Source organism: Acinonyx jubatus, chromosome B3 (genome assembly GCF_027475565.1).
Source record: "Acinonyx jubatus isolate Ajub_Pintada_27869175 chromosome B3, VMU_Ajub_asm_v1.0, whole genome shotgun sequence".
Taxonomy (NCBI): Eukaryota; Metazoa; Chordata; class Mammalia; order Carnivora; family Felidae; genus Acinonyx; species Acinonyx jubatus.
The window spans coordinates 21,113,806-21,138,746 of NC_069386.1; the positions used below are offsets into that span (position 1 = coordinate 21,113,806).

The 24,941-nt window shown below is 38.3% G+C and overlaps 1 protein-coding gene across 1 annotated transcript in view; it reads right to left on the minus strand.

Moving 5' to 3' along the window:
- The window catches only part of TRPM1 (transient receptor potential cation channel subfamily M member 1), a 95,026-nt gene continuing 70,085 nt past the window's right edge, over window positions 1–24,941 (minus strand). Inside the window, exons 24-27 of the mRNA XM_027067886.2 lie at window positions 24,442–24,586; window positions 22,725–22,927; window positions 21,967–22,099; window positions 1–1,267 (exon numbers count right to left, since the gene is read on the minus strand). Of these exons, the coding sequence (XP_026923687.1) occupies window positions 1–1,267; window positions 21,967–22,099; window positions 22,725–22,927; window positions 24,442–24,586 (1,748 nt within the window). The remainder of the gene's footprint in view (window positions 1,268–21,966; window positions 22,100–22,724; window positions 22,928–24,441; window positions 24,587–24,941) is intronic.

The following is a 24,941-nucleotide window of genomic DNA, read 5'->3' on the forward strand; positions in this document are numbered from 1 at the left end:
TTAGCATTGAGTTTCTGTGGAAGTTTTCTCTTGGTTAGCCTTCTGCTCTTCTGTTGTAATTCCAGACACAACCACTAAGTTACTTACACTGCTGGCGTGTCCAGATCTGTCTAGTGTGCCCTGAATGGCTTTAGCTTTCCTAGGATGGCCATGTAAACTTTTTGACCTTAAGGATGGAAATCCCATAGTTTGGTCTGGCTTCACAGACAGTAAATTTTCCTTTTCAGTTCTGTCAGTTACAGTTAGAGATAAATGAGAGATTTGAGGGACTATTTCAGAAACACAGTTTTCATCTTCGGTGTCTGTAAGTTGCTCTTTATGCTTGGCTTGCATTGCAGCTTCTGACACAATGTAAGGGATATCTGTACTTCGAGAACGTGTGATCTTTTGAACTTGATATTTCCATTCTGTCGTCCAGTGTTGAACTGTAGAGGGTCCTGCTGGGTCCATGATTGAACTGTATTCTGTACTCCTGTTGTTAACCCCGCTGACCAGTTTTCGTCCACGGGAATATACAAAGCTTCTGGACTTCATTGTTTTATAAGCACTGAACGTTTCATCAGGGCGATAGCGTGTCAATTTTGCTTCTTGTAGGGGATAGGAAATTGTGCCCTCTATCTGTGTTGTCTCCACTGTTAGCTGACGGTTCTGAAAATCTGATTTGTTCTGTCCATGCATAACATCTGTTTGATTTACACTTGGGGGAATGGTTTCTTCCCTTTTAGAGTCTGCCTGCTTTCCATCATCTTCAGCTGAGATCCCAATATCTGGACCTAATTTCAGCTCTGAAGAGTTCTTTATGTTGTCTACTGCAAGTTGACTGCAGTCAGGTGTTGCTGGTGGGCTTGTGCTGGGTAAAAGGTGAAGGCTATCTTGACGCTCTGGTACTAGATGCATTTTTGACTCCTTGTCTTCCTTCATTCGGAAGGAGCAGGCTTTCCTCCTGAATCCTGTCCCTGGTGGCATTGAGAGATCCTCGTACAGCAACTCCTCTCCGTTAAAATGATATCTGTACATGCTATAACCATCGGCGCTATTGATACTGCTTTGTCTTAGAAGGTAAGTTGCATCACATTCAGAAGAAGCTCGGGACCGCGCCTGGATCAGGTCGGACTTGTCAATTCCTGCGAGATTTTCAAGAGCATTCACCATCCTGTTCGACAGTTCTTCCAGTTGAGAAAGGCGAAGGTCCACAGTCTGTAGGGAAGTTTTCATAAAATTTTCTCTTTCGTTGATTTCTTCCAATCTCATTGACATATTTTCAACTCTGGTGAACATAAAGGAACATAAAAGTTAAGCTGAGATTAACTAAAAATTAAAAAGAAAAATACAATGTGATTAGTGTTATATGCTTTTCCAGGCTTTTGAGAATCATGGAGCTCACTGGGCATATTTTCAAACTTCATACTGCTTCATACTTCAAACTACTAAAAATGAGTATGAGCTCATATATGGATCTTGAGAAACTTAACAGAAGACCATGGGGGAAAGAATGGGGGAAAAAAAGTTACACAGAGGGAGGGAGGTAAACCATAAGAGACTCTTAAATACAGAGAACAAACTGAGGGTTTATGTGGGTGGGGAAAAGGGGCAAATGGGTGATGGGCATTGAGGAGGGCACTTGTTGAGATGAGCGCTGGGTGTTATATGTCAGCCAATTTGACAATAAATTATATTAGAAAGAATAAAAATAAAAATGACTGTGAGAGCCTCAGAAAGTAATAGAAATACAGTTAACACATAGGGTATATACTACTTACCATTCATGGTTGTGTCTTACGTATTCATTAGTAAGTGCTTACTGAGGTACTATTCTAGGCTGGTTTAATCCTCACAACAGCCTGAGATAGGCACTATTATCAGCATCCCCATTGTACAAATGAGGAAATCGAGTCATAGTGCAAATAATTTGTCCAAGGTGAGCTGTGGAGCTGCACAAGGTGTATCTCTAGCATCTGCTTCAGCTTTGGTCTCTTAGTGGGCATATCACATTGCCTCCGAGAATAAAAGAAGATACTAGCACTTAGGTTTTTGAGGTTTGATTATAGCTGTCAGCAATTAATGGTTATGTTGACAAAATTAATTGAAGTCCTTATTTGAAGTTCAGGGGATTCAGAAGATGAATTGTTCATAATTAGGTACAGATTATCAGATAGTTTACTCAAGGGACAAGAGGTCATTTAATTATCTGAAGAATACCACTAACTTTAAATTGCTTATTATATTTAACAGTTAGTGTTCCCTTAATGGGTTTTTTAAAAAAGATTGTGGTAGATTACAAATACCTGCTGCCAGATTTTTAACTCGTAGAAGATCAGGCAACAACTTATGAAATCAAAACCTGCTGGTATAGACTATGTTTTATATTTCAAGAATATGTACAGCATGGGGGTGCCTGGGTGGCTCAGTCAGTTAAGTGTTTGACTTTTGATTTCGCTCAGGTCATGATCTGACAGTTCGTGAGTTCGAGCCCCACATTAGGCTCTGTGCTGACAGGCTGGAGCTTGCTTGAGATTCTCTCTCCCTCTCTCTCTGCCCCTCCCCCACTTGTGTGCTTGCTCTCTCTCTCTCTCTTAAAGTAAAAACTTAAAAAAATAATATGTACAGTATGAATTTTTTCAACTGGTTCATGGAATTAATTCTAAGGGCAGTGGGTCATGCCCAGGACCTAGCACTGTCTTCTAAAAGTTGAATTTGCCCCCAGGACATGGTGAGGGTGGGCAGTAGGGATTGTGGCTCCCAATTGGAAGCCTCTGGGCCCTCTGAACCAGCAATATGGTGATCTGTTCCAGCAAGTTCATCCCTGGGTGGAGATCAACACTTTGGTCTGATGCTGTCATGCTTTGGTTTTTTCCCACCCTCTGATCTTTTCTTAGAAACACACAGGCAGTCTCCAGGGTCACTGAGTTTGCACTGAGTCTGTTTCTAGCAGGTCCTTGCTACCTTCTGTACATATCCTCATAAATCCTCTCACTGTTCTCCTTACTTTGCTCTTACCCACTTGCTGAGCGCCTGCTGCTCTTCTCTGCACTGAGTTTCTGCTCTCTGACTACATCTCCTGTGCTTTCCTCACTCCCAGCTACCTCTGCAGTTACCCTCCCTACATTCTTCCAGAACTGCTTTTGTTAATGCTGTGCTTCCGTTGGCCACTTTGACAGCTGCGCTCTGATGTGTGGGAGGGTCCTTGGCTATTCTGGACTTCTTTTTGTGGGGAAAAGACTATTTATATGTCCCCTAGGAAACCACATCATTTGAGCAGGAAGGGTCTGGCTTCCTGGAAATTTGCCACTAGGAGGACCAAATTCACTGTGTATGAGACGTCCTGACTCTCGTACCACAGACACTGCAGGTTCTAAAGGTTCTCACTCCTCTTGCATTTTGGCCACTGACAGAACTTTTGCTATTTACGTTACTTCAAGTAAGACTCAGTTTTCTCTGTTAAATGTATGTCTCCTTGCTCGCTTCAAATCTGTTATCATTGATGAATCCTTTTGTGTTAAAATCCACAATCTCCTCTGTAAAGTCAAACTTGAGATCCTTTAACAAATACTACATTAAGAGCTAATACAGCTGCGCAAACTTTGAAAAATACGCACTGGCAAAATATAGACACGTATCTTTCCTCTCAAATCTTTTATAATTCTCTGCCTATGTTTTGCTTGTATTGCCTAATTCAGATAACACCATTGCCAGCCACTCATACATAAAAGGGAAACTTGCTGTTTGAGACAATATGGATGGACCTAGAGGGTGTTATGCTAAATGAAGTAAGTCGGACGGAGAAAGATAAATATCATATGATTTCACTTATATATAGAATCTAAAAACAAAACATGTGAACAAACAATAAAGCAGAAACAGACCCCTACATAGAGAGAACAAACTGTGGTGTTACCAGAGGGGAGGAGGAAGGAGGATGGGCAAAATGGGTGAAGGACAGGAGGAGGTAAAGAGTGAATAAGTCAAGGAGATGAAAGGTACCGCATAGGAATATAGTCAGTGGTAGTATACTAGTGTTGTGTAATGACAGATAGTAACTACACTGTGGTGAGCTACAGAGTTGTCAAATCACCATTGTGCACCTAACACTAATGTAACATTGTGTGTCAACTACACTTCAACAAAAAAATATAAAGGAGGCCTCTGAGTATTCAGTCTCCCTTACAGTAACTCTGCGTTCCTACTTCTCTAACCCCTTGCCCCCTGCACTGAATAAATTACCAAGCTCTGGGGTAGGACTCCCCTGTAGGTGTCTTTAAATATCCTGGCATCCCTACTGCCACTCCCTTAGTTCAAACTGTGGAAGAAACAACGTTTCACGATGTGGCTCCGATTAAGGAAAAATTAACAGATACTTATTTCAGGCTTGTAAACAACTGCAGCATTTTGGAGACAACAGTTTAAACAGCTATCCCACATCAAGGGGCGGCTATACCAAATCAAGGTGTGCTGTATTGAGTTTTTATAGTATGTCTGAAAAGGAGAAAGAAAAGAAATGAGCTTAAGTTCACTTGTATCTGAAATGATAAACAAAAAGGGTGGATAATAATATACTTTGTGACTTCCCACAGTTACTTAAGACTTTTCCAGACCTTAGCATCCCTATAAAGAGTGATTTCCATTTCAGATGGGGAAAGACAGGCTAGCTAGGAAACACTTTGACAAGAGTCCCATATCTGTTGACACGCTGAGTAGCAGAAAAACAAACGAGAGAAGTCTGTCATTTCTGATAGAGCTCGTAGCAAGATATGAACTTTCTTACTCTCTTAAGTCTTAATTTTGCTTTCCTTTCTGCACAGAGCAAAATATTTTTCAGCACAGCACAGAATACAAAGGTATTCTGAGGCTAAGTGATTTGTTTTTTTTTTTTAATTTATTTTTTTAATTTACATCCAAGTTAGTTAGCATATAGTGCAATAATGATTTCAGGAGTAGATTCCTTAATGCCCCTTACCCATTTAGCCCATCTCCCCTCCCACAACCCCTCCAGTAACCCTCAGTTTGTTCTCCATATTTCAGAGTTCTTATGTTTTGTCCCCTTCCCTGTTTTTACATTATTTTTGCTTCCCTTAATGTTCATCTGTTTTGTATCTTAAAGTCCTCATATGAGTGAAGTCATATGATATTTGTATTTCTCTGATCTTTTTTTTTTAAGTTTATTTATTTTGAGAGAGACAGAGACAGTGTGAGTGGGGGAGAGGTAGAGGAGGAGCGAGCGAGTGAGCGAGTGAGAGAGAGAGAGAGAGAGAGAGAGAGAGAGACTCCTAAGCAGGCTTGGTGCTTCCAATGCAGAGCCCGATGTGGCGCTCGAACTTAATGAAACTCCAAGATCTTGACCTGACATGAAACCAAACCATTTAAGCCACCCAGGCACCCATGATTTGCTCTTAAAGACATATTTCTTACCTGACATATTTCTAATTTCATATCTAAAAATTTTTTTCTTTTAGAAATTTTCAGGCAGTAAACTATTTTTTTCTTCTGGTATTCAGTTGTATGAATCACCCGTTGTGTGACTTTAGGATGTAAAATGTGTTGATTTGATACATTTACATATGACAATGTGATTGCCACTGTAGTGTTATCTGACACCTTTCTAATGTCACATAATTATCATTTATTTTTTGTGGTGGGAACAATCAAGATCTAGTTGTTTTTGCAATGCTTAAATTTATAATACAGTATCGTTGACTATAACCACTGTGTGGTACTTTAGATCTCCGGGACTTACTGGTTACAAGTTTGTGCCCTTAAACAACACGTCCTCAATTCCCGTGGTAACCCTTGGTAGCCACTTTTCTACTTTCTGTTTTTATGAGTTTGGCTTTTTCAGATCCCACATATATGCGATCATACAGAATTTCTCTTTCTCTGACTTATTGCACTTAGGCATAATGCCCTCAAGGTCCATCCATGTTGTCACGAATGTCAGGGTTTCCTTCTTTCTCATGGTTACATAATATTCCGTTGTGTGTGTAAACCATGTCTTCTTTATCCATTCATCTGTTGGTAGACACTTGGGTTGTTTCCATATCTTGGGTATTTCAAATCATGCTGCAATAAACACGGAAGTGCATATATCTCTTGGATATTCTGTTTTCATTTCTTTCAGATATATATCCAGGAGTAGAATTCCTGGACCATCTGGTTGTTTTATTTTTAAATTTTTGAGGAGCCTGCATATTGTATTTCATAGTGGCTATACCAATAAGTTTTCATCTCTCTAGGATAAATAGGAGTGGAATTGCTGGTTCATACAGTGAATGCATGTTTAACTTTATAAGAAGCTGCCAAACCATTGTTTAGAGTGGCTGCACCATTTTATAATCCCAGCAGCCGTGTAGGAGAGTTCCAGAAGCTCGGTGTCTTTGCTAGCACTTGGTATTGTCAGTATGTTTCTGTTTTAACTATTGTAATTTGTGTGTACAATTATCTCATCATGTTTTTTTAAAAATTAAAAAAAAATTTTTTTATTTGAGAGGGAGAGAGAGAGAGTTGGGGAGAGAGGCAGAGAGAGAGAGAATCTTAAACAGGCTCCCCTCTCTGTGCAAAGCCCAACTTGGGGCTTGATCCCATGACCCTGGGGTCATGACCCGAGCCGAAATCAGGAGTCATATGCTCAACTGACTGAGCCACCCAGGCACCCCTCATCACCATCACTCCTCATTTAATTTGCATTTCACTAATAGATAATAATATTGAGCATCTTTTTATGCACTTATTTGCCAAACTTAAGTCCTTTCTGGTATACCTATTCTCATATTTTGCTCATTTTAATAATTGGGTCGCTTTCTCCCATATTACTGAGTTTTGAAGTTTAGAAGAGTTATAGAAGTTGAAGTTCCAGAAGTTTAAGACTTCTAAGTATGTTGTTCAATAACAGTGGTAGAGTGGACATCCTTTGTTCTCAATTTTAAGGAGAAACCATTCAGTCTTCCACCATGTCAGCTGTGGGTTTTTTTTTTTGTTTTGTTTTGTTTTTTTTTGGTGAATGCCATTTATTAGATTGAGGAAGTTCCTCTCTGTTCCTAGTTTGCTGAGAGGTTTTCATTTTTTAAACTTTTATTCTTTTTTTCTTTCTTTTTTTTTTAAATCATGAATGGATGTTGAAATTTGTGGAAATGTTTTTTCTTCACCAGTTGATATTATCATAGGTTTTCTTTAAACTGTTAGTACAGTGGATTACATGGATTTCCAAGTGTTGAACAACCTTTCATTCCTAGGACAAACTCTACTTGGTTGTGACTAGACTCAACTTGCTAATATTTGTTGTGAAGTTTTGTATCTATAATCATAAGGGCTATTGACCTATAGTTTTCTTCTTTGGTTCTGTCTTTGATTTTTGTATCAGGGTCATGCTGGCCTCAGAAATAAGTTGGGAAATGACTATATCATTTACTATAGATGTTATATTGGTTGTTCTAGGGACTACAAAGTAGATAGTAACATTTCACAGTCTACTTAGCATCAATATTTTACCACTTCAATTGGACTTAAAAACATTACCACAATACAGGTCCATTTTCTGCCTACCTTTTTATGCTTTGGTTGTCTTAGATATTACACAGACATATATTGAAAACCCCAACATTCCTTCATTCCTGATGTTCCAAGTTTACTTCTGGTATATATTCTTCTGTCTGAAGGGGTTCTTTAAAAATTGTTATTATTTTATTTTTTTATTAAATTTTTTAAATGTTTAGTTATTTTTGAGAGAGAGAGGCAGAGTGTGAGTGGAAGAGGGGCAGAGAGAGAGGGAGACACAGAATCTGAAACAGGCTGTCAGCAGAGAACCCGACATGGGGCTTGGACTCATGAACTGCGAGATCATGACCTAGGCCGAAGTTGGACACTTAACTGACTGGGTCACCCAGGCACCCCTCTGAAGAGTTTCTTGCAGTAATTTTTTTAGAGCCCAACTGCTCACAATGAATTTTCTAAGAAGGTCTTTGTTACATATTCATTCCTGAAGAATTTTTGTTGGATATAGAATTTGGAGGTTGACTATTCTTCTTGTCAGCTTTAAGAACACGATACTACTTTCTCCTGGCCTTCTTGGTTTCTTGTGAGAAATCTGCTGTTATTTAAATACCTGTTCCCCTATAAGTAATGTGTTGTTTTTCTCTGACTGCTATAAATTTTTTTTTTTTGTCTTTTGTCTTCAAAATATGTACCTGGGTGTGGATTTCTTTGAGTTATTCCTGTTTGGTGTTTGCTAAATTTCTTTAATCTGTAGGTTTATGTCTTTTGCTCAATTTGGGAATTTTTCAGTTAATATTTCTTTAAATATTGTTTTCTGCATTACATTTTTTCTCTTCTCCTACTCAGGTTCTGATGGCACAGTGTTACACTTTTGAGCTGTTGCTCAAATTAGGTAATTACTACCTATATATATCTTCACATTTACAGATTCCTTCCTCTGTATCTCTGTTATGCTATGGAGCCTATCCAGTGAAATTTTAATATCATTTATTATAGTTTTCAGTTCTAAATCTTTCATTGGTTTTTCTTTATATCTTCTATTTTCTAAGACTTTCTATTTTTCCATGAGTTTCAACTTTCTTTGCAATTTTGTTCAAGCATTTTTATAATAGTTGCTTTAAAGTATGTCAAATGTCCCAACATTTACTGATTTTTCCCTCATATTTCTTCATACTCTAAATTATTTTAGTTGACATTGTGAACATTTTTAAATTTTAATATATTTTTTTGAGGGGTGGGAGGGGCAGAAAGAATGAGAGACAGAGGATCTGAAGAGGGCTCTGCACTGATAGCAGAGAGCCAGACATGGGGCTCAAACTAAACGGTGAGATCATGACCTGAGCTGAGGTCAGACGCTTAACCAACTGAGCCACCCAGGCACCCCCAGTGGACATTTTGAATACTACATCATGTGACAGTCTTGTTTAAATCCCATGGAGAGTGTTGATATTTTTCTTTTAGTAAATGACTGACCTCATTAGGCTTAAGCTGCAAGTTCCAACATGATTTTTGTGGACTGTGATTCCAATTTCAGTTCGATTTGTAAAGCTTTTGCAGTGCTTTTGGCATCTGTACTGTGTGTGTGCAGCCCAGTGATCAGTTTGGGACCTTCGTAGTGGTCCATTCATTATTAGTTCAGTACTCAATGCCTTTGAGATCTTTCTTCTTTTTTAATATAGGCTTTTGCTGTTATTCACTGTTCTGAGCACCACTTTTGCTGCATCCTATATGTTTTGGTTATGCTTTCATTTTAATTCATTTTGTGCTTTCATTTTAATTCACTTTGAAGTATTTTCTTTCTCTTTAAAACATTTTTGGGGGCACCTGGGTGGCTCAGTCGGTTAGGTGTCTGACTTCGGCTCGGATCATGATCTCATGGTTCATGAGTTCGAGCCCCTTATCGGGCTGTGTGCTGACAGCTTGGAGCCTGGAGCCTGCTTGGGATTCTGTGTCTCCCTCTCTCTCTCTCTGTTCTTCCCCTGCTCACGTTCTGTCTCTCTCTGCCTCAAAAATAAATAAACATTAAAAAAAAAAACATTTTCGAATTGTGGTAAAATACATAATGTAAAATTTACCATCTTAATGATTTTTAGGTGTATAGTTCAGTGGCATTTAGTACACTCAGACTGTTGTGCGTCCTCAAAGTACTTTCTAATTTCTCTTGTAATTTCTTCTCTGACTTACCAGTTATTTAAGAGTGTATTGTTTAATTTTCACAAATTTCACATATTTCAAAATTTCCTTTTGTTATTAATTTATCATTTTATTTCATTGTGGTCAGAGTACACATTTTGTATAATTTCAATTTTTTAAAGATTTGTTGAGATTTGTTATATGGCCTAACATATGGTCTCTCTTGCATAATGTTCCATGTGCTCTTGAGAAGAATGTGTATCCTGCTATTGTTGAGTTAAGTGTTCTGCTGGGTTGAGTTGGCATGTAGTATTATTCAAGTCTTTTATTTTTTGATACCTTCTATCTACTTGTTCTATTATTAAAGTAAGTGAGATATTAGAGTCCCCAACTATTATTGTAGAACTGCTTATTTCTCCCTTCAATTCTGTAAGTTTTTGCTTTGTATATTATGAGGCTGTGCTATTACATGCATAAATGTTTATAATTATATCTTGATAGATGGACTATTTTATCATACTACAATGTCCTTCTTTTTCTCTAATAACAATTTTTAAAAATGTTTGTTTATTTTGAGAGAGAGTGTAAATAGGGGAGGGGCAGAGAGAGAGAGAGAGGGAAAGAGAGAATCACAAGCAGACTCCATGCTCTCAGCACAGAGCCCGGCATGGGATCCTGACCTGAGATCCACAACCCTGAGATCCTGACCTGAGCCAAAATCAAGAGTTGGACGCTTAACCGACTGAGCCACCCAGATACTCCTCTAATAATTTTTGTCCTAAAATCTATTTTCTCTGATATTAGTATAACAACCACAGTTCTCTTTTGATTACTGTTCATGTGAAGTATCTTTTCCCATCTTTTTATTTCCAAACTCTTTGTGTCTTTGAATCTGGAGTGAATCTCTGTAGAGAGAATGCGGTTAGATTATATTTTTGGAAATATACAGTCTTACAGCCTTTGTGTTTTAATTGGAGAGTTTAATCCATTTATATTTAATATGGTTATTGATAAGGAAGAATTTACCTCTACCATTTTACTATTTGTTTTCTACATGTCTTTTGTCTTTTTTTTGTTCCTCAATTCCCCCATTACTATCTTCGTCTGTATTAAATAGACATTTTCTAGTGTACCATTTCAATTCCCTTGTCATTTCTTTTATTATATATTTTTCAGTTTTCTTAGTGGTTGTCCTAGAGATTACATGTCAATCAAATTCAGATGAAGATCAATTTAATTTCAATAGTATATAAAAATTTGCTCTTTCAAAGTTCATTCCTTCCTCCTCTACTTTATGCTGTTGTCACAGATTTATATCTTTATATGTTGTGTGCCCATCAACAAAGACTTATAATTATTGCTTTATGCAGCTATCTTTTAAAATTTTAAAGAAAACAAAAAGTAGTTACAAACAAAAAATACATTTATAATGTCTTTTATACTCATGTATGTAGTTACCTTTACTGGTGCTCTTTATTTCTTCATGTAGATTTTAGTTACTGTCTGTTGTCCTTTCATTTCTGCCCAAAAGGACTTCTTTAGTATCTCTCTCAGGGCAAGTCTAGTAGTAACAGATTCTTTCAGTTTTTGCTATCTTGGAATATCTTAATTTCTCCTTCAGTTTTTGAAAGACTGTGGTGTTGGATACAGTATTCTCAGTTGATAGTCTTTTTCTTTCAGCATTTTGAATATGTCACCCCACTGCCTACTGGCTCCCTGATTTCTGATGAGAGGTCAGTCTTTTATTTTATTGAGCATGCTTTGTGCATGATGAGTTGCTTCTCTCTTGCTGATTTCAGGATTTTTTTCCTTTGGCTTATGACAATTTGACTATGATTTGAATAAATGTAAATGTTTTTGAGTTTATTTTACTTGGAGTTCATTGAACTTCATGGAGGTGTAGATTCAGATTTTTCATTAAATTTGGGAAGTTTTTGGCCTTTATTTCTTCAGATATTTTCTGCTACTTTCCCTTTTGTCTCCTGCAGCTCTCATTGTGTGTATGCTGTTGTGCTGATGGCCTTTCACAGATCTCCAAGACTGTTCATTTTTATATATTTCTGTTCCTTGGAATGGATAGTCTCAATTGACTTATCTTCAAGTTTACTGATTCCTTCTTCTGCCTGTTCAAATCTGATTTTGAGCCCCTAAAGTAAAATTTTCATTTCAGTTGTACTTTATAAGTCCAGAATTTCTGTTTGGTTTTTCTTCTTCTTTTTAAATATAATTTCTATCACTTTATTCCTATTCTGTATATGGTGAGACAGCATTCTCATAATTTCCTGTAGATCTTTAGAAATGTTTTTCTTCAGCTCTTTGAATGTGTTTACAATAACTGATTTAAAGTCTTTGTTAGAAAGCCCAACATCTGGGATTCCTTGAGGCCAGTTTCTTTGATTGTCTTTTCCCTAGGTGGACCTAGGTGGACCATGCTTTCTTGTTTTGTTGCATGTCTATTTAAAACTGGGAATTTTGAGTAATATAGTGTAGCAGCTCTGGAAGTCAGATTCTCTTCTCCACATAGTTTGTTATTGTTGCTTCGTATTGTAGTAGTTGTTGCTTATTTAGCGATTTTTCTGAAATGATTCTGCAAAGCCTATATTCTTTGTTGTGTGTGGCCACTGAAATCCTCCCCTGTTAGCTCAGTGGTCAGCTAATGACTGAACAGAGATCTCCTTAGATTCTGGACTAAAAAGACCTCCTAGTCTTTGCTTAGGGGCTCTATGCATGCACATCTTCAACAACCAGCCAGAATTTACATCTTTCTCTTAGCTTCTGGTTTTCACAGAGCCTTTAGGTCAGCTAGAATTGGAATCTTTCTCCCTTGTCAGGTATTCTCTGAGCATGTGCATAGCCCTATGCATGCATATGGCTTTCTAGATTCCCAGGAATATGTCAGAGCTTTTGAAAGCCCTATGGACATCTCATTTCTCAGCCTTTTCTCTGGAGATTTTTGGTTAGGCTCATTTGCCTCAATTCTGTTATTTATCACCTTGGGGAATAGGGACTAAAATACTTGTCTGTAAATATTTTTGACAAATGCCCTCTCCCCATCCTCACCCCTGGCTACTAGTTTTAGCCCTGAGGTAGTTTCAAGTCAGGGGAAATTAAGACAAGTCTTTTGAGCCAGTCTTTCAGGAAGCCACCAGACAGGTTAAAACAGGTAATTACAATTCTTTGTGGATGAGGTCCTTTCTGCTTCCACTGGTACCAGGAATTCAGGCTGTTATTTTCATGACTGCCACTGAACTGAGGAGTGGGGGATGGAACTAGGTAATTGAAATGCCACAAAGCTCACTTAAAAAAAAAAAGGATTCAGTAATGTTTCTTGAATAAGCACTCCACAAATTGTTGCAAGCCATTGGTTCATTTCCATCTTTCTAAAAAGGTTGATTCTGAAAGTTTTGCCAGTTTTGTTGTTACTTTTATGGAGAGATGGATTCCCAGAGTTCCTTACTCTACCTTTTTTTTGGTGAACTTTGTGTCCCTCAATACTTTTGGTATGCTAATAAGGCGCAGAACCACACACAGACACACAGACACACATACACACACACACAAATACACACAGTTTGGTAGCGAGCTCCAAAGTTCATTAGCAACTTCATGGGATTACTTTCCCAAGTCCAGCCCTCTCTACAGTCTCCTTGGTGTTTCCAGTACTCTGAAGCTCCCCCTTTCCAACCTCCAATCAGAAACCTGGGGTTTAATTAATCCACTCTGCCCTGCACTTTCACAACTATATCTACTTCCAGGGCCAAGTGGCAGGAGGATACAGAGAGAGCAAAATGCAATAATTGGCCCCACCTTCTTGGTTCTTGATGCAATAGGTAGGGATTTCACTGGACCACTGGATCTCCTATGAATGACTGAGGGGAACAATAGGAAGGGAAAGAAGGCAGTCTTGGAATAAGCAGGATAAGGTCTCAGGGTAATTTCCTTTAATATTGAAAGATATATGACCCCATTTTATACCCCACGCTGAAAAAGCAAAAAGTGTTAGTTGTTGGGAATACCCTCTTTGCCTCCAATGTCTTCTCCCTCCAATCCAAAACAATAAGACAATAACACAGTACACAATCATGTCACTCCGTGCTTAAAAATGGTACTAGCTTCTCATAACACTTAAAAGCCAAAGTTTATTGCAATGTTAGGTACCAAGGAGTGTGTTAAAAGGAAACCTTATAATCTCCATTGGTAATTTTCTATGATACAAACAGTTGGTGCTTTCTCAGTATTATGTAAAGAGCCACGTAAATGCAGCTTCAGGTTTTCCCTTCTAATTCAACAGCAGCCCTTAACCTCCTCCTCAAGGATTTCTGTTACTTATATACATTCAAACCTTTTCAGAATCTGGCCCCCATCTTCCCTTCCTGCCTCATCTTCTTCTTCAACCTCAAACTTACTTCATAATCATTCCATCATCATCAAAATGGAAAAATAAAATTTCCTAGAACTTGACAAACCCTTAAGTGCCAGAGCATCTGATGACCTCAGTTTGAGAAAGTTTGTTCTAGAAACTTTCTACCATGGATATTTGTAGAACCAGATGAATGAAAGCTGCTTTGTTGATGCCAGGGGCCCCAGCCATTGTATATACCAATATGTTGCTACCCTGGATTTGAATATTATTTAATTAGATTAATATGGCTGCACTGTTTATTATTTTTCAAAACAATATTCATTTTATAAAATATGTCAATATTCTCTTTCAAGTATTTCAAATCATTGGGTCAAACCACTTATGACTGTTATTCTAGTATACCTAGTATTTGGCTCAAAGGGATTATTTCTTTGGATGATAAGTACTTTTGTGATACAAATGCACTTTCTTAGACTGAAATACTGATTTCTTAGCTCTACTTCTATCCATTTTCACCAATTTGAATTCATGGCTTCTGTAATTATTTCTGTGTTTGGATTTACTTACAGATCACGTAAGTGGCTTAACTAGGTTTTTATTTCACACATTGTGGTAGTATTTACTTCAGAGCAAAAATTCTTCCAATTTAGGATGTTTTGAAAAGAGCACTGAGACCATTTTTCTAATATATGAGTTTCAACTGGTGGGCCAGAAGAACAATTCCTGAGGGCTAGCCTTTTATATCAGAGGAAACTAGAACCAAGTGAAACCTATAAACTGGCTGGGCCCAAAGTAATCATTCTCCTGTCTTTGAATAGAATTTAAGCTGTACTTGATTTATGACAATATATGCCCTTCCTTTTACTACTTTATGTGTATCTCCTACTAAAATTGCTGGGAGTTCAGAACCTTATTTGTTTTATCAGTCCTAGTTAATTATAGCTGTGTTTGTCCCTCTCACATTTCAGAGATTAGTATAGATTGTTCTACAGGTTTGTCTGTTAAAAGGCCACATCCTAATGCCCTAATCAGTCTCCAATTCTATTTGTTTATATATATATAAATATATGTATATTTTATATTATTTATATATATTTATATATTTATATTTATTTATATATAAAAATATAATTCTACTTGTTCTGTAAATTAATAAAATGAGAGATAATGTTACCAGATTAGCAACTGGCATTGCATATCATGGCTCTTCTTGTTTTAGTTTGTTTTCAAGAAAAATAAAAGGCTCTTTATGATTAACATTTTGTCAACTTCAGTATTCTCCTTGAGATGTGCCCATATTTATGTTAGGGATGAAGGGCTCCATCAGCTCTGTCTTTATTATTCATCTGTCACCAGTGACAATAAACAACATCAACAAGAACAGCAATAAGAACAACAGTAGTAGCATGATAATGTTGTGAGAATTAAGAGAAATTGTGTAGATGAAAGTACTCTGTGAGCTATAAATGCTATGCAAGTGTAAAATAATGTGACTATGTGAAGTAGGTATGATTATAAATCTCCAGATGCTTTCATCTGTGTCTTACTATATTTATTATTTAGGATATTTGGTTTGGACATTATACTACTAACCCTGAAAGCAGCTTAATTAAAACACATTTTTTTGGTTGTTGTTAAGGTCTTGTAAATAATGTTTTCAATTTCATTCAAATAATAGGTACAACAATACATGAATTTGTGGCACTTTTGTAGTAACCTCTGAGAGAATACCCATAGATGGCATAACTTTCTTGGAGTGTCATTGACTCTTACCTAATAAATATAAGGTCCAAACTTATGTTCTCATAGTAACAGTTGTGTGTGTTTCCTAAGGAAAGAACTTAGACATTTGGAATTCTGTAGGAAGCTAGTTACTAGAACTTGTTTTATGTGCATTCATCTTTTTTGTGTGTGCAACCTTCACCTGCAAGGCAGCTTATAAATTATACGGAAACATTTACTTAATGATAGAGTTCAATGTTAACCTAAAAACATAATGTTAGTGGAACAACAAGGTCCAGTTTATACTTGAAGAAACCCGTGTTTCAAGGTTCCATGGTATTCTATATTGAGTTCTAAGATGATTCTTACCCTGTAATTTTATTCCCAGTCTACAGATCATAAACTTGTCTAATCCAGTCCAAAATTTATATCTGGCTATTTTAATTTCCATCTACTTCTTCATATGAGGCTGTCTTTTAAGTTTCGTAATTATAGTGAGAACACCCAGGGTAGAACCTGGTTGGTTACGCTTTACTAACAGAGTTTTTATTTTATGTGAAAGACTAAACAAAGAACAAGACTTAAGTCTTAAGTCTTCTGGCTTTCTCATTATTTTTTAATAAGCAAAATAGTGAAGACTTACCAAAAGACTATTAAGCTCTCTAGGATTTTAGCTCTAGGTCACATCATTTATATATACCAACATGGGCACACTTCAGACCTCCTTGATTTCTAGAATTCAAGCCATCTAAATCATTAGCCTTTTCTGTCTATACTCCACTTTCTGTTGAAGCAAGACTCTGGTCACTCACTGAAGCTCTTACTAATATCCTAGGTTATCTCTCCCTTACTTCCAACATAATAGTGTCAGCTCTAACCCTTCCTCTATTGCCATTAGGACTCCACAGCTGGGCAGAGAGAAATGGAGGCATTGTAGCACGTTTATGCTACCATTTGCAAACACTAACATCATTGTGGTGTCCCCACTGACTAGTTCTAGGTCCCTTTTAGCCTCCCTTTCGCTATGCCCCATGCTTCATTCACTAACTGCATCCTTGTCTTTGGGCTGTAGAGAGTCACTGATGAAGGTCATGGGAGTCACCTTGGATGTGGCCCAATAAAGTCAAATTGGCTAGTTTCATTTAGGTCCTCAATACTCCTGCTGAGAAATTGCTTGGCTAGCTCCTTTCCTATCATATTTCCCCTAAAGGTGAACTCAAGTCCTCCCTAGTGGCTTCAAGTCTGTAATGTGGCTAGGGGGTACTCTTTCCCCATTCCTATCATTCTTTCCTATGTATCTGAACTTGCCATTAGTGTAAAACTCTTGGCCTCTCTCCAGTCTTCTATTTATTCTCGAGGAGGACTGATTTTCTGATTGGTGTTAGGGGATCAGGACACCAGCTTGCTTTTTTCCTCTCTCTCTCTTTGGGAGCCACCTGCTTGCAAAGAGCATTGGTTCTCACTTTTTTCTTTGCTTTTTTTTTATTTGTTTTTTTGTTTTTGTTAATATGTTAAACTTAGTGGGGAAAGCTGATTCTGCTTGTGAGAAGGGAAGCTTGCAGGCGCCTGTGACTGAGTGGGTGTGGCTAATTCTGACTAATTCTGTGTATTTGGCAAGAACCGAACCACATCCTCTAGCACAACTTGTATTACTGATAAAGCTGATACTATTTTTATCTTTATCTCCATGTCTCCCTGAACTGGCTCTCAAAGTCAGGTAAGGAACAAAATTGTCATTTACTAGACACATTAAAACTCCAACATTTAATCCCACCTTTCCCCCATAATCCAAGCAACTTTGACTTCTATTAATTTATAAGATTAAGACATTTGGATCAAATCTTCCCCAAACTTCTCCCCCATCACTACATGTTTGTCTTTCTATGATCTTGTCTATGTCAGAAGAATCACCCACCTCCCTTCTAAGACTCTTCTCTCTTTCATGCCATCTTCTACTTATGATCTCATTTCTCTCCTTCTTGTCTTTCTTGTTAGGGTCTCTGTTATCAGCATTTTCTCTTTCTGATCACTTGGGAAGAGGATGCTAAATAAAATCTCAAGTCCACAAATTTCTGCTTTCCTAATCAAGCTTAGAGGAAACCCAACACCTTAACCCAGATCCACAAATATGACAAGAAACCCACTTGACCCAGAGATTTTGGGGGAATCCAAACCTTCTATTATAGGTTTGTCTAGTTTAAGACCCATAGATGCTTAAGTACAAGACCAGTAACTATTAAAATGTATAATTTGTGAATTACAGCCTGCATATTTGAACATATCAGACATGCAAAATAAAATTTATATAAATTGAAGATATGAAAGAGTAAAGAAGAGATAATAAGGAGGCATTGTACACCACGTATTCCCAAACCTATAATAATATACTTGTTATAATTAAATACTAAGTTTGGTGCTAAGTTTCCCTGAAGCTATGGGAAAAATGGAGAGATACTGGCTTACATAATTCTCATTGTTCAAGAAAAGGAAGCTGAATCTCTGACAAAGTTTTTTCAGGAAAGATGCTTTCCTACTCAATTGCTCTGGAACCTGTCCACCAAGGGATGCCAAACCACAAAAGGAATGATGTGTTCAACAGCAGATTTCCAAGAGACACAGAGATGGCCTTCAAGTTCCAGTTGATAAAGATACATGTTACTTGGTATTAACCCAGTATGATGAGATAGAACATTTTGGTTGACAAATTCCACCTTGGTTGTACTGATAGAAGTTGTTTATAAAATATTCTTCCAGCAGCCCTCTTGGTTATCTGACATTATCCATACCTTCAAGCAAAGAAACAACACCTGATAGCATCGACAATTTTGGTGTTACTGATATTAGAGATCCTTCCTGACAATTATGGGTAGCAGAAACATTTGTGTATTTAGACTTCCTAGTTGCCAATAGTAAAATCAAAGTTTTGAACATAGAGGGAGAACAGTTGATACCCTGTTTGACATTCATTGAGAATAGGATGGAAACTTGCATTCAAGTAAGGAGACAAAATTTTTAGTCATCGATTCATTAAAAAATATCAAGCTCCTGCTATGCAGAGACATGCAGGCTTCTTGACCTAGTCTAAGGTATGAGATGGTCAGGGAAGTTTTCCATAAGTAATTGGCATTTGAGCAGAGATCTAAAAGGTGAGTAGGCAGAGGGAACAACATGTGCAAAGTCCCTGTGGCAGGAAGGGAGTGGTGGCTTTGAGGAGATGAAGGAAGGCCAGCGAGACTGGAATACCAAGCATGAAGGGCGGACAGTCCAGGGTGAGGCTGGACCTGGGAGCAATAGAAACCACTGAAAGGCTTTTAAAGAGCTGATGGGGAGGGGTGCAACCAGATTAGAGTATAGTGAGTGCAGAGAGAATTGGAAGAGGAGAAATGATTATAGAGAACTCAGATGCTCTCAGAGCTCCAATGCTTTCAGAGTGCAGAAATTCAAGTGAAAAAAGATGATGGTAGCTTGTACTAGACTGCTGGTGGCAGAGAAGGAAAGAAGTAGGAGGGGGGCATGATTTGTTCAGAAGGGGAAGAAAACACAATTGGATGATTTGATAGTGTCTGTCTTGCTGAATGAGATAGCTAGTGGTGCCACTGTCAGAGCCCAGAGCACAGAAGAGGATGTCCAAGTTTGGGAGAAAAACCATGAGCACAGTGCCCTAAGTCAGCAAAGAGGACATGCTGGATGGGGCTTTGGGTTAAATATCCTGCGGCAGTGTTGTCCTAACTAAAAACTGAATCATATCGTAAATCTCTGATTGAGAGACTAAATGTTGTATCTTACAAAATGATGAACTTGCTAGAACTTTATATATAACTTTCCAAACAGTAGGAACGCCATGCATTTGGTTCTTGCACATGAACCCTCAAAACACCCTGCATGAAGGGAGGAGCACAAGTGTCTAAACTTCCTGTGTGCACACGTTTGTAAGACTGAGTCATGCAAATTGCTGGCCCAGGTTGTGAAAGATACCAGACAACAGGGAGGTCCGGAAGGGACTGATGCCAACAGCACCTTCCACAGAGGCTCACTCCTAACTGGACCTTGCAGAGCGAATGGAGCTGGGGGATGACAGCTGAGAGAAGACCTGGAGAATCATCAAATGGCAAACAGTGATGCAGAAAATAAAAACAATCTGATATGTGAAGAAGATTTTTTAAAATGGCAGAGACATCTGAATGCTCAAAAATGTGATTTTAAAAGTAATCACTGGTGTCAAATTGCTCAAATTGCTCCTCAGCTGTCTTGGTTAAGAGTGAAGGAAGGGTATCTTCTCCCCAAACCTCCTCCTCCTTTGGTCTTTGATATTCACCTGTGGTTCAGCTTAGAAAGGGTCAATAAGGGAACCGGAGGGGCAGGAATGCACTCCCATCACCCTTGCAGATCTCAGCCAAGGGAAACGGGAAGTAGATGTTTTTACTGCCCAGCACACTTTCATTCCTATTACGTGTGCACAGAGCCCCAAGAGGAAAATGCAGTTTGGTAGTGACCTGATAACCACATTCTTGGAAGGTTGCTCCAAGAATGGTAAAAATCCAAACAATGTTGGGGGAGGGGAGAAGAGGAAGAAACGGAGTGAAACAAAACACAATTTCCATTGTAAATTACAGGCTGTGATTAAATCCAAATTAATGTCTAACTAGAAAGTGGAAATTTTAGATTATTAAGATTGGGGTAACTTATCTTTCTCAGGAAGAAATAATTGTTATATTTTGAATACTTAGTCATTACTATTAAAACAGCAAAGGAGTATTTAAAAGTTGTATTGAAAATGTACCTTATTAAGGCCAAAAGTTGGTGCAGATAACCCTTGAATTTGGCAGGTTGGATTACAAGGTGACTAGGTCTACGAGGGGAGAGCGGTCAGAGACCTGCAGCTGCCAGGGGAATTGTCTTTTCTGTGGGCTGAGGCAGAGTCACTGGCCTTGAATGTGCACCAGCAAGACTTCAAAGTGTATTATGAATTCTGTCCTAATTGTTGAGGCCTTCCACTGGATGGTCTGCTGATATACACACGTAACTGTACCAGGGAACTTTAATTCTGAGTATTGAAGGACAGAATGATAAGGTAGAATCACCCTAGGCATCATCCTTCTACCTTCATTGTTGGTTAAACACTTTGCATCAATGTTTTGTCAATTATCACAATCTTTAAATAATAATAAAAAATCTTAAATTGCTTTTATTAAGTGATAAATGTTCTTAAAGTTATACGATTAAAAAAATATAGGTAGTGAGTTTTATGGTTCCTGTCTACCCTTTGCTGGTTACTCTTTCCAGCTTCAGGAAAAGCAATACTGTAAAATTTGGAAAATGTCATTCTTTCTGGCTCTCCCTGACCTGACTTCATTTGCTCATTCATTGATTCGTGCACACACACATTCATTCATTCTGCATTTATTAAGCACTTCCATATGGATGATGCTGATATTGCTGGGACCCAGGTGTGAAACACACCCTGCCCTAGGTTTGACACTTCCACCTTTGTGGGGGACAGACACTGCTGCCCCTCCCTTAGTTCCCAGTCTCAGAGAACAGAGGAGGGAGTCTACCTCTGCTCTGCCAGATTGGGCAAGGAGCAACCAAAGCATTAAGGCAGGATGAGGAGGTCAGTTCCTAGGGAATACCATCCTTGATAAAGTCAAGGACAAGTCAAGGGCAGGGAGAACAATGGCCTCCCTAGCATTTACACAGCTCTGCACCTGTTCTCTCCATTGATGCAGGGTATCAGAGTAAAAGCTCCCACTTCGGGAGTGGGCAAGAACTGTCAGGGCTTTTTTGTTCGGTTTGGTTTAGTTTGGGCCTGGAATATTTGCAATACCTGTCATCATTCACTTCTTTAAAAAAATTTTTTTAATGTTTATTTGTTTTTGAGAGAGAACACGAGTGGTGGACGGGCAGAGAGAGGGAGACACAGAATCCCAAGCAGGCTCCAGGCTATGAGCTGTCAGCACAGAGCCCCAAGCTGGCTTGAACACACAAACCATGAAATCATGACCTGAACTGAAGTCAGAAGCTCAACCTACTGAGCCACCTAGGCGCCCCTGTCATCATTCACTTCTATAAAGAATTTACAATCACCGTTTCACAACTAGAGATTTTCACACTATTTTGGAGGCAAACACGTAAAAAAGCCAGTCTGAACAAACAAGAGAACTCCGAGTGAAGGTTTAAATGAACGTCTCCATTGCCCTCAAAATAGGGTGGAGGAGCCCGCAAACCCTTGGCCCGAGGACCCATTGCTGGCCCCGCGCTGGGCACACCTCTCGCATGTGACACGGATGCGCTCGTCACTGGACGACTGCTGCTCGTCTTCCTTCTCCTGGAAGTGCTCCTGAACACACTGTTCCTCGAACTCATGCAGCCTCTTCAGCTCCTCGTCACTGAGAAATAGTTCTGCGGGAAAGAAATGTTTGCTGAGTGAGAAACGAACCCGGTGCGTGAAGAATCAATTTCGTTGCTCATTAGGAATTTCCCAGCCCAACCTGAATTAAGCGCCCTTGTCCTTCACTTGTAGGCAGTTCTCTGACTACTCCAATTGTTTGTTACACAAACAGGTTGTCATATGCAGCAATCATTCTTACCCTGGAGCAAAATGGCTCACTTTTTAAACACAAAACACCACTATTAAAGCTATTCGCAGAGTGAAACCAAGTATTATTTTCTGGAGAAATTTTGTGTGTGTTTTATGGATACAGTCAGGTGGACAGCATAATTTTCCCATCCTCTTTAGATGCCACAAATTACAACATTCTGAAAGGAACTCTGAATCCACATAGAAGAGTCATTTTCAAGAACTCTGTCAATTTCTGATCTCTTTCACGAGCAGGCTTTTGGTAACACTAATTACTCATAAACTGACAGAACTGGAATAAAACCAACATAAAATGGGAAGCATTCTACAAAGAACAACAGTTGGACTAGGGTGTTCTGTTTTCACACAATTTAAAGTAGTATGTAGTGTCCAGTTGGAACACCCTTGAATTAGCCCAAGATAGAAATGAGAGAGTCCTGTACATACTCAATCCACGATCCTGTTCATCTTGGTCCCCTTCTCTTTTCTTCCTACAGCGACCGCTAAGACGCATAATAATTATATAGATGTGGCTTAAAATGATCATTGGTGGAGGTAGGACTGGTCGGTCATGAAATGTCATTATCAGCTGATATCGTTGGAATTTCCACACCTGGTTGGATATTGACTTTACCTCAAAGAAGGTATTGCTTTAAAAAGAGTAAATGTTTAATTAGTATTTTCCTTTTCATTTTGATTTCCCAGGGCAATCAGTTGCTCACATTGAAATGAAAATAAACGTTGAAATGACTGTTTAATGCCTGCTAGTACTGACTCCTAGACTACCCTGTTTTTTGGTTTAACTATCAATGTGGATTATCTACACTCAAGGACATTTTTCTCATATAAATAATTAAGAATCAAGTGTATTGTAACTGCTACCTACTGCCCTCTTTTTTTTTAAATTTTTTTTCAACGTTTATTTATTTTTGGGACAGAGAGAGACAGAGCATGAACGGGGGAGGGGCAGAGAGAGAGGGAGACACAGAATCGGAAACAGGCTCCAGGCTCTGAGCCATCAGCCCAGAGCCCGACATGGGGCTCGAACTCACGGACCGCGAGATCGTGACCTGGCTGAAGTCAGACGCTTAACCGACTGCGCCACCCAGGCGCCCCCCTACTGCCTTCTTAAAACATCACACTGCAGTCTATTGACTCATACACTCAGGAAATTTTTATTTCATATTTTTAAAGGTAGGGGCTATTCAACTAAGCATTTTGAAGTATTTAAACCTTTAATACAGTTGAAAAAGAGTTTGAACCAGATTCTTTCCAAAGCCCTGGTCAGTTCTAAGATTCTATATTTCTGTGAAGGATTTTTTTCCCTCATATTTTTCATCTTAGAAGCTAGAAAATATTTTTTTCAACATGTGTTAAGTATGGTCACACACACAACACATTTGCCCATTTGCCAAAATGGGTAAGTTTTATAAGAAATTTGATACTGTAAGCCATTTCTTTCCTAGGCCATTTTGTCTTCTATTCTGTAAACGATAAGGAAAGTATTTTATATAATATTGCAGTAATTGTCATAGCTTATGAAATTGACATTGCCTTCTGAGCCTCTGATAATGCTCAGATCTTCCCTACCTCCGGAGACTTTTATCTAAGGAAATATTTCATTAGATTAAAATACACATCAAAGTGTTAAAATACTAAACAAAATTAAAATTAAAATGTATTTAAGAGAAAGACAAATACCATATGATTTCATTCATTTGTGGAATTTAAGAAACAAAACAAGTGAAGAAAAATGAGACAAAACAAGAAACAGACTCTTAAATGCAAAGAACTAGTGGTTGCCAGAGGGGAGGTGGGGGGGATGGGTGAAATTGGTGAAGGGGATTAAGAGTACACTTATCATGATGAGCACTAAGTGATGTTTAGAATTGTTGAATCATTATATTGTACACCTGAAACTGATACAACACTGTATATTAATCATATTTCAACAACAAAAAATATTGAACCATTGAGAAAAATTTAGTGTGTTTAAGTGTCAACTTTTGACTCATGAATACACTAAGGCTGCTTAAATTTGAACAAAAGAGGTTGTAAAGATTTTACACCTTTAAAAGCCCTCCTGAAATTCTGTGTAAATCCGTGGCCCCAGATTGGAAATTTGTACTGTAATTACTAATAGGCACCCAGCCATGACACATACTTGAAAACTGCAATGAGCAAGTTCACCAGCAGGATGTTGGCTACCAGTAGGTAGCACGCCATGATGGCCGGTGTGAGCCAGGCGCCTGGGATACAGGGAGGGAGCCGCTTGCCTTCCTCATCATACTGGTTGTCACCGCAAGGAGCTGCAACAAAATTTGTCTTGTTGTACTTGCTTTTTACATAGAATGAATGGAATAAATAACTTACTTATGCCGTTAAACGATCTATTTCTTTTTTAACACGATTTTCCCCTGATTTCATAAGTAATAATTTTTCATGTGAAAATATCTCCTACAAAGAAAATAAGAAGCTCATTTCTGCACTCAGAGATAGTCATTCTTGACTTATATTTGTAAACGTTTTCCCGTTTCTTTCTTTGTGTTTTTCATATACAGAAGTTCTTAATTTCTAAGCAGATAGATCTTTTTTTCTGTACTGTTACCCATTAGAAAGTTATTGTGTCTTCTGATTACTTAAGATCAGCTTATGTTGTCTCCT